Source organism: Haliaeetus leucocephalus, unplaced genomic scaffold (assembly GCF_000737465.1).
Source record: "Haliaeetus leucocephalus isolate CR32 unplaced genomic scaffold, Haliaeetus_leucocephalus-4.0 Scaffold184, whole genome shotgun sequence".
Taxonomy (NCBI): domain Eukaryota; kingdom Metazoa; phylum Chordata; class Aves; order Accipitriformes; family Accipitridae; genus Haliaeetus; species Haliaeetus leucocephalus.
In genome coordinates, this window is record NW_010972620.1 from 9,666,707 (window position 1) to 9,677,490 (window position 10,784).

The following is a 10,784-nucleotide window of genomic DNA, read 5'->3' on the forward strand; positions in this document are numbered from 1 at the left end:
CCCCCCCAGGCGGCCCCCCCCAGGGCAGCCCCTACCTGGGCAGGCTCCACGCTGGCGGGCAGCCCCTCGGGCAGGGCCTGGAACAGCAGCAAGGCCATGGCGGCGCGGAGCCTCCTCGCCATCCCCCCCACCCCCCGCTCCCCGCCTCCCCAGCCCGACTGCGGCCCGGGACGGGAGCCGAGGGGGCACCCCGCGCCCCGGCCCGCCCCAGCCGGTCGCCTATTGGGCTGACGACGTGCCGCTTGCTTAGCCAGTGGCTCAGCGCGCTGTCGCTTAGGGCAGAACCGGGAGGGGCGGGGTCTGCGCGCAGGGAGCTGCCATCTTGAGTGTGGCACACCGGAGAGGGAGCCTGGAGTGGGGCGAGGACTGCCATATTGTGAGTGGCGGAACTGGCTGGGGAGAGGTCTGGGGGGCTGCCCCTTGGTCCTGCACCCCCAGTGCAATGCACCCCCGGGGGCAGAGCTGGATACTGCAAAAAGGGGGGTGCACAAGCACCCCCTGGCCTGCTACGTCCTCCCTGACACCCCAATGGCAGCCAGGCACTCATCCCCCATTCACCTGGTCACATCGTGATCCCCACTCGGCCTCCTCCCCAATGCACCCACAGAGACCCCAACCCAAACAGCCCACCTGAAGCTGGGGCACACCGGGGAGCTTGACGTGGAAAGGGTGCTAAAATGGCAGCAGCAGCATGGGGCTGGACTGGAGGCAGCCGGCAGGCAGACACGTGTTGGTACCAGCCCCATCGGGAGACAGGAGCAACATGGAGAAGAGGATCTCCCACCGCAGCCGGGTCCCAGCATGTCCCCATACAGCCATCCCTCACCCAGGCTGGCACTCCCCAGGAGGAGTGGGGGCACCAGCACTTGGGGTTCATTCACAGCTCGGGGGAGATGGCCTGGGAGATGTTTCTGGGGCAGTGACAGAGGCTTTCTACACCACCACTCCTGGCGTGCCAGGCAGCCTCCATGCTGGATTGGCACAATGAGGTTTATCAGATGCTCAGCTAACACGTTAAGAAAAGCCAGGAGAAAAATAATCGACTTAGCAGCTTATCTCCTACCCTGGCATTTTTCAGTTGGGGCAGTACTTGAGGCACACCTAACCCTGCTGGATCAGCTTGGCCGCCTGCTGCTGGCATGGGCTGTCAGGTGTTAACCCATTGCACATGCACCCTGCTTGCTCCTCTCTCCATAGGCAGCCAGTTCACCAGCCTCCACCGGCCTTTGGGCAAGGACCAGTGAGCCAAGCCTGCCTCCTGGGGCTGCTGATGCCTCAAAGGAGACCCCCAACCTCCCATGCTTCCCCAGCCCTTCCCCAGGCTCTGCTACAGCCCAACATGATGTCTTTGATCTGGTTATCATTTGAAGGGACGTTGTAAACATGCTGGAGCACTGACATTTTGGCCATGCACAGTTATTAAAGGAGCTTTTTTCCTGTTCCCGGCTAGCCCTGAAATTAGAGGCACAGCGGGAGAAGGCTTCCAGTCCACAGAGCACAGGACAAGCCCAGATCAGGTGTGACTCATCACTAGAGAGCAATTAACACTTGCAGCTCTTCCCAAACAGGGATGAGTCCAGCTCTGACTCCTGGCAATGAGGTTTCCTTCCTGTTGCAGCAATGGGAAAGGGAGGAGGGCTGGCCGAGCCACCCTTGGCAGCATGGGGACTTGCTGCCCACAGCCTGGCTGTGACCTCTCTGCTCCCCAGCGAGACCAAGGCAGGCCGTGGCGTAACTGTGGTTTTGGGGAGTGCAGGCAGGCACTGGCTGCAGCAACTATCTCCCGACACTGGAGTGATGTGAGCTTTTGAGATGACTTGAATCCTCCGGGGGAGATTCCAGCTACAACCTAGAAACCTAGAAACCCTGCTGAGCTAAACTGTCAGCTGGCATAAATCCATGTTGATCTGAAGAGGGAATCCACTGCTATAAGCTCAGGGGGGAGGTCTGGCTTGAGGGTGGCTTGCTGATCCTCCAAGCCCAGAGCAGCCCTCTTCCTCTGGCCAAGAGCAATGAACTGCAACATGTCCTGCTCCCCAGGGCAGGGGGAGAGCTGGCATGAGATGGCAATAGCTCTTCAGAGGGTGCCTCTGCTCCATTGCCCCTCTGGTATGACTGGGGGCAGGAAAGAAGGAGTGACAAAACCACTGAGGCTTTCCCACCATGGTCCCAATCTTGGTTTTGGGTGGATGCTGTGCTGGCATCACTGGCCGCAGAGCCCCCCTGCCCTGCTGGGACCCCCATGCACTGCAAACATAGAAAGGGTCAACAGCAAGAGCGTGGCTGTGATGTGCAGGGGAAGGGCAGTTTTAGGGTGCTGCGGCACATTGTTTTACACTCATCACTATGCTCCCAAGCAAGCCAGAGGCACCTTGGACCCAAATACAGCCCAGGCTGCTACAGGTACCCTTCTGAAAGTGCTGAAAGCAGTTTTGGGTGTAGGGCAAGAGCAGCTTGAGTTAAGGAGCTTAAGAAAAGCAGAGAGCAGAGACGTCTCCTTGTGGCTTCTTCCCACTCCCAACAGGAGTGACATCTGTTTCATTTCATGTGCTTATCTATTATTTTAATTGCGCATTAACAAGAGATCTAATAATGCCCAGGGAACAGATACACAAGTTTGAACACGTTTTCCTACTTTCCGCTGACCTATTAATTATTTCAAAGCTCTTGTGCAGCTTTCTAGCTGTAGCTACATGCGGTTGGAGACTTTATCCTCTGCCTGTTGCAGCTTGGGCAGAAGCAAACCTGCTGTGGATACAGCTTGGCCCTTCAAGAAGTAAGTTTGGGGTTTGGCTGCTCTCTCTGTAGGAGCAGAGTGGTTAATGCCAAAAAGCCCTTTGGCTGCAGACCCTGTGTCTCCACTCAGACATGTGGCTGATGTGGGGATGCTGCTGCCCTCGGGGATCTGACACATATTCCTGGCTGGAGGGACAAGCATGAACCATCTGCCAGGCCATGGGGCTCTCTGAGCAGCCACGTCATATGGCTGGTTAGAAACATGCTTGTCCCACCAAGGGATGTTCATCAGCAAGCAGAGAGCCTGGATGCAGCTGGTTGAGGGTGGGGACTAAAGCCCAGGACTTGGGCTAAACTCTGGGGCTCCTTCCTCCTCTGAAAATAGGCTGCAGCAAACTCAAGCCACTCTTCTTTGGGGTGGGAGACGCCTCGTGGCAGACCCAGGTTAGCATCATGCAAATGCTGCCTGGCCAAGAAGACAAACAGCACGCGTGGGTGTAGGAAGGGTCACCCAGTGTCATCCCCCAGTTCCCCCAATGGGGCAAGACTCACCACAAGCACTGTCACCTCCCTTTGTCACTTGCCTCAGGACTGTTTGCAGCCCCAAGAACCTCTTGGGGAAGGCTGCATGGGATGCCCAAGGGTTTCAGGAATCATGCCAGCCCTTGCAGAGCCTCACGGCTCTTCCTCCTTCTCCTGGCCCCTGTGCTGACCCTCACCCTGGTGCTTGGTCAGTCACAGAGCCTGCACCTTTCCCTTTCAAGGCAGGCATGAGACCCATGTACCAGCCCTGCCCAGGGAACCAGACACCCAGAGACCAGCCCAAAGCAGAACCCACAACCGTTTTTTAAAAAATCACTGTATTTTATTTTTCAGCCCTCCTCTGTGTCGTTTGCAGGGCTGCTATTCAGAGCCTGAGTTAATGCCTCGACAGCTTTGTGACTCCTGTGTCTCCTTCCCCCTCTCCAAGGGGGCCCAGAGTCGACTGTGCCCCAAAGCTGCAGGTCCTTGGTCCTACCGTGAGGACAGTAAGATGCAGTATAAGGGTGATGGCTGGCTCTTGTGCTCATAGGAATGGGTAGATTGCAAAAATTAGAGCTTAAAAACAATTAGCTATTTCCCTCCTGGATTGTAGCAATGGCAAAGTGAATAAAACCTGAACCTGAGAGCAAGGAAGGCATGGTCCAAGCATTGGCCCCTGGACTTTGGGGTGTTCCCGGTACAGAGGGGACAGGTCCCTTCCTGCCTGCCAAGGTGTGGTCCAGCTCTTGGTAAAAGGCCACTGTGGTGGTTTAAGGCAGCAACGTGGTTTGGTTCCTGGTACAATGGCAGGGCACCGGCTTTTGGAGGTAGGACTGTGCTCTGAGCCCCGAGGGAGAGAGCCTGATGCCTTGCAGAGCCGAGCCCAGTGACCACGCAAGGCTCAGACAGGCTGGGCAGATCCTCCTGCACAGGGCAGGAGGAAAGCATGGAAGTGCAGCCATTGCCCAGGGCAAAAAGGACATGGGGAGGCAGGGACACAGCCAGCAGCAGATGGGGGGAGGCTCAGAAAAAGCCGAAGTGCTGCAAGCTGTGCACGCAGAGCCAGATCCTGCCTCTCCGGGGGAAGGACGCAGCAGAGACGGTGCTGGGCTGGGGGGCAGATCTGGCTGGACCATGCCTCTGAGCCCTGCTCAGGGGACATGAGGCTGGTGGTAGCAGGGGGCCGGAGGGGTGTGATGGCTCCTGAGGTAGTGTCCGTTCACAGTCCCTTGTTAAAATAGACGTACGGCACTTTGTCCCCATGCTTGGCCACGATGCTGTCACGCAGGTCCAGCTCAAGGTCAGCCAGTGCAAGGGAGCTGTGGGGAGAGAGGATAGAGACTGAGACGTGTGATCCTCCTCCCTGACCACCAGTCAGGCCACCCTCCCTCCCCATTGCTATTTGAGGTCCCCTACAGTCCCTGGGATCTTGCAAGCTCACATCAAGACCCACCACCCATCCCTAGCATCCACCACTCCCAGTGCTGGGGGGCAGAGAGCTGCCCATGGGGCTGGGGGTCCCATTGCTCCCAGCACAGAACTTGCAGAGCAGGGGAGGCACAGGTTCTGCTGCTGCCTGGGGCACCAGCATGTACAAGCAGGCGCTGCCTTGGGTTGAAGGGTGTGTGCCCATCATGCTTCTCCTGGGATGGGCAGAGAAGAGCTAGGGGAGGAGGAAGGCTCCTGAGGTCCCGCACAGGAGGGGGAAGCAGTGGGACAGGTACCATCTCTGTGGGAACAGGGCACAGGCTGCCGGCACCATGAACAGGAGGCTGTGGGACAGAGAAGAGCCAAGTGTTAGTGCTGGGGATCGCAGCCCGTTTGCCCCCCCGGCCACAGGGATCTCGGCCCAAGAGGTGCTGCTCATGCCCCACCACTCCCAATAACTGGGGAAAGCCCAGGCTGAAAGGCAAGCAGCTTTGCAATCCCCTGCTGGGAAAGAGGTCTCTTTTTAAGCATCCCTTGGAGCCAGGCACCCACAGGCATTTGAGCAGTGAGATACTTACAAGCCCCCGCAGAGCAGCACCTGCAGAGGCCCGTGGAGAACCCGGATCCGCTGCAAGGGAAGAGCCAGGAGTGAGTCCCTGGCCTTGCCGCAAGCCCTGCTCACAGGGTGGGGAGACTTCTCCCCTCAATGGGCTGAATGCCCAACACCTTCAGGGTGCCACCAACTCCTGCCATCCTCCCACAGCCTCTCCATGTCACCTGAGAGACCTTTGCTGTACCAGTGACTTGAATAAGTGGCAAAGCAAGCCAGGCTCTGCAACTCCCCACTTCATCCCCAGCATCTTGGCGGCTGGGGAGCAGGGCCGGGGCACCACAGGACCCACTGGAAAACCGTGGCGGGAGAAATGTGGGCTCACCTGCATGAAGGGGAATCTCTCCAGGCGCTCCATGATGATGGGCAAAATAACTAGGTGCAGAAAGAAAAGGTAAGCCCCCCCCACAAGCCAGCCCACAGGGCTGCCCGAGCAGGACCACCCTCCTGGAGCCATGGCAGCAGCTAGCTGTACTGGGGGCCATTGGGTGTTTGCTCATGGCAGGGACCTGGCACAGGACCCCCATCCATCATCCATCACCTGGCCAGCATGGTCCATGCTTCTCGTGCTCCTGTCCCTCCTGCCGGGCTTGCAGCACAGCAAGGGTCGCGTGAGGGCGAGGGGATGCCGGGCTGCGGGGTGAGGGGCCAGGGCCAGAGAGCGCGAGAGGCGTCCTTGTGGGCCCCAACTGCTGTGGGAGCACCCCATGTCCCCCACGGGCTGTGGGTTGGGATGAGGAGGGCTGGGGGCTCAGGGGACTCTGATGGCAATGCCAAGATGGCTCCAACAGTGAGATGAGACCAAACACCACCTGGGGTGCAGGGCCACCCTCCCTCTTCCTCCTGGGGGAAACTGAAGCAGGGGAGGGCGAGGCGGTGGGTCCCAGGGGAGCGTCCAGTCCGGCCCCCACCCTCCTGCCCGGCACTTACTCATGCCCGGTGCCGCCATGGTGATCCTGGAGACCACGACCTGCGCAATGCCCTTCGCAGCCGCCCTCTGCAAGCAAAAGCAGCAGGTGAGCCCCAGCCATGCCGTGCCCCAACCCGGACCCCCATCCTCAGACTCACCCTGGAGTGGCCGAGCTCATTGTTGTCCCTGTCTGTCACCATGACCCCATTGATGATCTCCCTGGAGGGGACAGGCAGCTGTGAGTGGGGGCCGGGACGGTGAGGGAAACGGGAGGACACGGCAAGGGGGTGAGGGGGTGCCAAGGGGGTTCCCTGTGCTGTGCTGGCACAGCAGCCCTGGCTGCCGCCTGCCCTGGCCCCAGGGCACGGGGCTCCACCGCCCCAGGGCGCCGCGGTCCCCGGCCCAGCCGATGCTGCCATCTTCAGGGCACGGCTGCGAACAGGGTCCGGCCGCCTGGGGGACAGACCCCCGCCCGGGACCCGCGGCTGAGCCAGGGGACAGTCCCCCACACAGCTCCCCCCCCTTGACCCGCGGGGGACCCCGAGGAGCAGACACAGGTCTCCACATGGGGCCCATCTAGGGGGTCCCAGCGCCAGGACATCGTGGACTGGGGCTCTCCCGTGACCACACGCAGAAAACCCTCGAGTCTGAGGGATCTTCCAGCCCAGACCCCAGACCCCACTTCAGCCCAAAATCACCCTCCTGCTCCGGGCAGAGGCTGAGCCACCCCAGCCGGCACCCTCCACCAGAGACCCAGCGCCGCAAAACACGCAGACCCCAGCTCACCTCCCTCCCATCCTCCCACCCCCGGGATGGAAAACCACAGCAGTGTGACCGGGCAGCCCAGCAGCCCGGCTGCACCGGCTCACCTTCGGAGGGAGCCGGGTCCCTCAAGCACCCCGGCCATGTGCAGCACTTACTGTTGTCGCATCATGGGGATATTGACACAGTTGGCAGCAGCCACGGCCGCGAAGGGGACCCAGCGGGCCAGCAAGGGGGGGGCTCGCTGTGGGAGACAGGCTGGCATCAGCACGGGAGGGCAGGATGCGGCCAGCTGCCCCAGCCAGCCCCATCCCGGCGTACCTTGGTGTAGAGGTTGAGTCCGACCGCAGTGGCTAGGGCTGTACCGGTGGCCGTGACGTAAGCCACCCCGATTTGCCTGGACAATGATTTCCAAAGAAGGGAGAGAACAGAAACACCAACTCTGACTCGATCCTGTTCTTTCGGCACCCAAGATGGGGCATGGGGGGTCTTTATGGGGCATCCAGGGGGGTTCCAACACAGAGGGTCCCCATCCTGTGCAGGGGCACGCTCACCTCAGCGAGATGGGGGAGGCGGCATTGCGGTTGGTGTAGTTGACGATGGCGTTGAAGGACTGGTTCACCCACTGCCAGAAAACCACAGCGGGCACTGTCCTGCAGAGGGAAGGGAATGGGCAAGCACCCAAGGGCTGTCAGGGATGCCTGGCCTGTGCCCACGGCCAGGCTTGTTGGGGGGACAGCCAAGATACCCTCGATACACTTGTCATGGTGTCTCCCATGGGAAACTGAGGCACTGTGGCAAAGCCACGAGCCAGTGGCAGAGCTGGGAAATGACCCCAGGAGTCCTGGCTGCTGCAGGGCTTTGGGGAGCACAAGAGAAGGCCCAGCCCTGCGGGGTGCTCAGTCAGGGGTGGGAGACCCAGCCCTCAGCAGGGCAGCAGCCATCCTGCTTGGCTGAGATAAGCCTTTGTCAATAGGAGCGGCAAGGAGGGGGCACACGGGGACAGAGGCAGCTCTAGGGTTGACCAGGACACCTGGGCTCCTACCAGTGTCTCAGGGACACTGAGGTGGGGCAGGAGAGGACATGGGGAGATGTGGGTCTGAGCAAGCCTTGGGATGCAGGAGGGTGGAGGTGGGCTGGAAAGAGGGTGACCCATCAGCACTGGGAGATCCCCCACCCAGGCTCGACCTCACCAGCAACTGGCAAACAAGTCCAGCAAACAGGGGTGGGATGGGATGGGATGGGATGGGGATTGTCCTGGTTTCAGCCACTGGGAAAGGCGGTGTCTGCCCCACACAGCCTCTGTGCTGGGGACAGGATCGCTCACCCCCCCAGCAGCCATTTCAGAAGGGAAATGCAGGAAGCTGTTGGCATGGGCTGGGGAGGCTGGAGCAGCCTGGCCTGGGGGCACATTTGGTCCTTGGTTTCAGGGACTGTTATGGTCCACGGAGCAAGAGCAGCAGCCACACAGGACCTGGCTGCGTTAATCATTACAGGGGCTCCGGGAAGAGCTGAGCTGAGGTCAGGGCAAAGCAAGACCATCCCCAGCCATGCCAGAGGCTGGGAGGATCCGTGATGCTTCCACCACAGGCTGGGCGCTGGGGACAGGGCACAGGGACACAGGGCTTGGCCACGTGATGCAGGCAGACACAGCAGCCATGGGCAGCCTCGGGCAGCAGCCAGCCCCAGAGGAGGCAGACTGGCTGTGCCCTGGCCATTGGGGACCCCTTGAGGGGCAGGGAGCTGTCAGGGCTGCATCCCCAGCCCGGCATCCCCAGCAGCTCACCGGTAGAACTGGAGCATGCAGCCGGTGAGGGCCATGCCCCCCGGCACCTGGAAGGACATCCTCCCGATGAGGTTCATCTTCTCGCCGCTATCAGGGTGGAAGGCTGAGTCGTACAGCTTCTTGGCGTAGAGCAGCTGCTCCTGGCTGCTTCCCGGCGGCACCAGCCCGGCCCTGCAAGCCCAGAGCCTGTCGGTGGGAGCCACGCAGACCCACCGGCACCTGGCACCGCTGGGGCATGGAGCCCTGGGCGCCAAACATGAAAGGCAGAGACTTGCCCCAACTTGAGGCTCCTGGGAGAAGCCTGGGAAACTCCCCCAAAACCACCTCCAATAGATGTTACGTCCTAGCGTGCCTGCTTCGGAATGACTGCCTCCGTCCCACCACGGCCCTGCAGGGTGGTCGGGTACAGCCGCGGGCACGGGGATGGCACCTGACCCGGCTGCACCCCTGCCCCTCACCTGCAGCCTTCCACCAGGGCCTTGGCCCGGTCCAGCTCCTCCTCCGGCACCAGCACGGTCCGCGGGTCAGTGATGTTGAGGAAATGCTTCAGGCGTCCCACAAAAGTGCTCTGGTCCCAGCGTGGGGCATCGATGTTAAAGCCAAGGGGGACGGCGGCCATTTCAGCGCAGGTCTGGGCAGGGAGAGAAGGTGGCTCGGGAGGATCCTGCCTCGCTTGCCCGTCGAGTGTGGGCCTGCCACGGCCACAGGAGTGCTTAACTGGGTGAGAGCTGTGGCAGGTTTATATTTAACGGGAAAGTTGGACTTTCAGCAGCCCTGAGCCCAGGAGCCTCCCGCACCCCTGCTGCCGGCTGAACGCTGCAGCGAGGCCACTCCTTCACACGCCACCCTGCCTGCACGGGGTCCCCCCACTTGTGCTTCCCCCCCCCAGCACCTGGCACCCCTTCCTCAGGGTGGGACCGTGCCGCGCAGCACTGCGGGGCCCAGCTTGCCCCTTCCACAGGGCTGCACAGCACCACCCTGCGGGCATTACACTGCACCCCCCCACTCATGGGCAACATGGCATGGCACTGCATCCCCTGCACTGGGCTCTATGTCCCCCAGTGGCACTGCACGCCCCCATGGCAGTACACTGCACCCTCCCATGCCTGCGCTGCACGTGCCCCCGAACACTGCCTGCACCCGCTGTGGCACTGCACCCTCCTGTGACTGCACTGCACAGCCCCACCGATAACTGCATTGCCTGTGGCACCACACTGTACCCTCCCATGGCACCGTACTGCACTACTGCACCACACTGCACCCTCCCATGGCATCGGCACTGTGCTGCACTGCACATCCTCCGTAACAGGGACGTCACACCTCTGCAATGCTGTCGTGCTCTCCTGCATACCACGACGCTGCATCCTCTGCGGCACACACTGTGCATCCCCCACAGCGCTACATGGCCCTGCACGCTCCCTGTAACACTGCCCTGCACCCCCGTGGCACTGCACTGCATGCTCCCCATAGCAGTGCACTGCATGCTCTCCGTGGTGCTACACTGCACGCCCCCCTTAGCACTGCCCTGCCCTGCCCTGCACTACCCTGGACACTGCCCGTAGCGCTGCACAGCGCCCTCGCGGCACTACAACGCCCGGCTCGCCCCCCGGCACCACACCGCGCCGCGCTGCATTGCACTGCACTGCACGCCCCCGCCCCGCGCGCCGTGCCGCGGCCCCACGTGGCCCTACCTGCGGCCCCCAGACCCCTCGCGCGCCGCCTGCCGCCCACGTGGCCCCCACCTGCCCCCGGGCTCCGACGCGTGGCCGCCCTCAGCCAATCACAGGGGTCCCAGCGGCCGCGCCCATCTCCCCTCGGCAGGGTCGCCCCCCCTTGTGCGCACGCGCCGGCCGAGAGGGCGGGGCTAGCCGCGGGCAGTGGCGCCGGGCTCCGCCCCCTCCCGCCCGTCGTCGGCACGTTCCGTACGTACGGCGGGAAGCGCTGACGCTATACGTGGCGGCGGCGGGTGTGTGACGCAGTTGCCCATGGTAACCCCGGAGCCGCGCCGAGGATGGTGAGTGGGGCGGGGG

At 61.9% G+C, this 10,784-nt stretch overlaps 3 protein-coding genes across 11 annotated transcripts in view; 1 reads left to right on the top strand and 2 right to left on the bottom strand.

Annotated features, from left to right (window-relative positions):
* The window catches only part of WBP1L (WW domain binding protein 1-like), a 60,626-nt gene extending 60,488 nt beyond the window's left edge, over positions 1 to 138 (bottom strand). For both annotated transcript variants that reach the window (XM_010564801.1, XM_010564800.1), the window contains exon 1: positions 36 to 138. In XM_010564801.1, coding sequence (XP_010563103.1) covers positions 36 to 122 — 87 coding nt within the window. In that variant the 5' untranslated portion in view covers positions 123 to 138. The remainder of the gene's footprint in view (positions 1 to 35) is intronic.
* A 3,579-nt stretch (positions 139 to 3,717) lies between these two features.
* On the bottom strand, positions 3,718 to 10,579 carry SFXN2 (sideroflexin 2). 7 transcript variants are annotated; one of them, XM_010564805.1, is made up of 12 exons: positions 10,497 to 10,579; positions 9,213 to 9,471; positions 8,755 to 8,925; positions 7,523 to 7,621; positions 7,290 to 7,365; positions 7,127 to 7,212; positions 6,365 to 6,425; positions 6,227 to 6,293; positions 5,622 to 5,671; positions 5,265 to 5,314; positions 4,983 to 5,030; positions 3,718 to 4,577 (listed from the first exon to the last, which is right to left on the bottom strand). In XM_010564805.1, exons 2-12 carry the CDS (start codon positions 9,371 to 9,373, stop codon positions 4,478 to 4,480), a joined length of 969 nt encoding a protein of 322 aa, XP_010563107.1. In that variant the 5' UTR covers positions 9,374 to 9,471; positions 10,497 to 10,579; the 3' UTR covers positions 3,718 to 4,477. The 7 variants fall into 7 exon arrangements, 6 of the variants coding, with proteins under 6 accessions (XP_010563107.1, XP_010563109.1, XP_010563108.1 ...); XM_010564807.1 differs by having other exon boundaries at positions 9,213 to 9,385; positions 10,497 to 10,571; XM_010564806.1 differs by lacking the exon at positions 10,497 to 10,579 and adding an exon at positions 10,446 to 10,490.
* Positions 10,580 to 10,683: 104 nt separating this feature from the next.
* ARL3 (ADP-ribosylation factor-like 3) overlaps positions 10,684 to 10,784 on the top strand; it is a 30,770-nt gene continuing 30,669 nt past the window's right edge. For both annotated transcript variants that reach the window (XM_010564812.1, XM_010564813.1), the window contains exon 1: positions 10,684 to 10,768. In XM_010564812.1, coding sequence (XP_010563114.1) covers positions 10,766 to 10,768 — 3 coding nt within the window. In that variant the 5' untranslated portion in view covers positions 10,684 to 10,765. The remainder of the gene's footprint in view (positions 10,769 to 10,784) is intronic.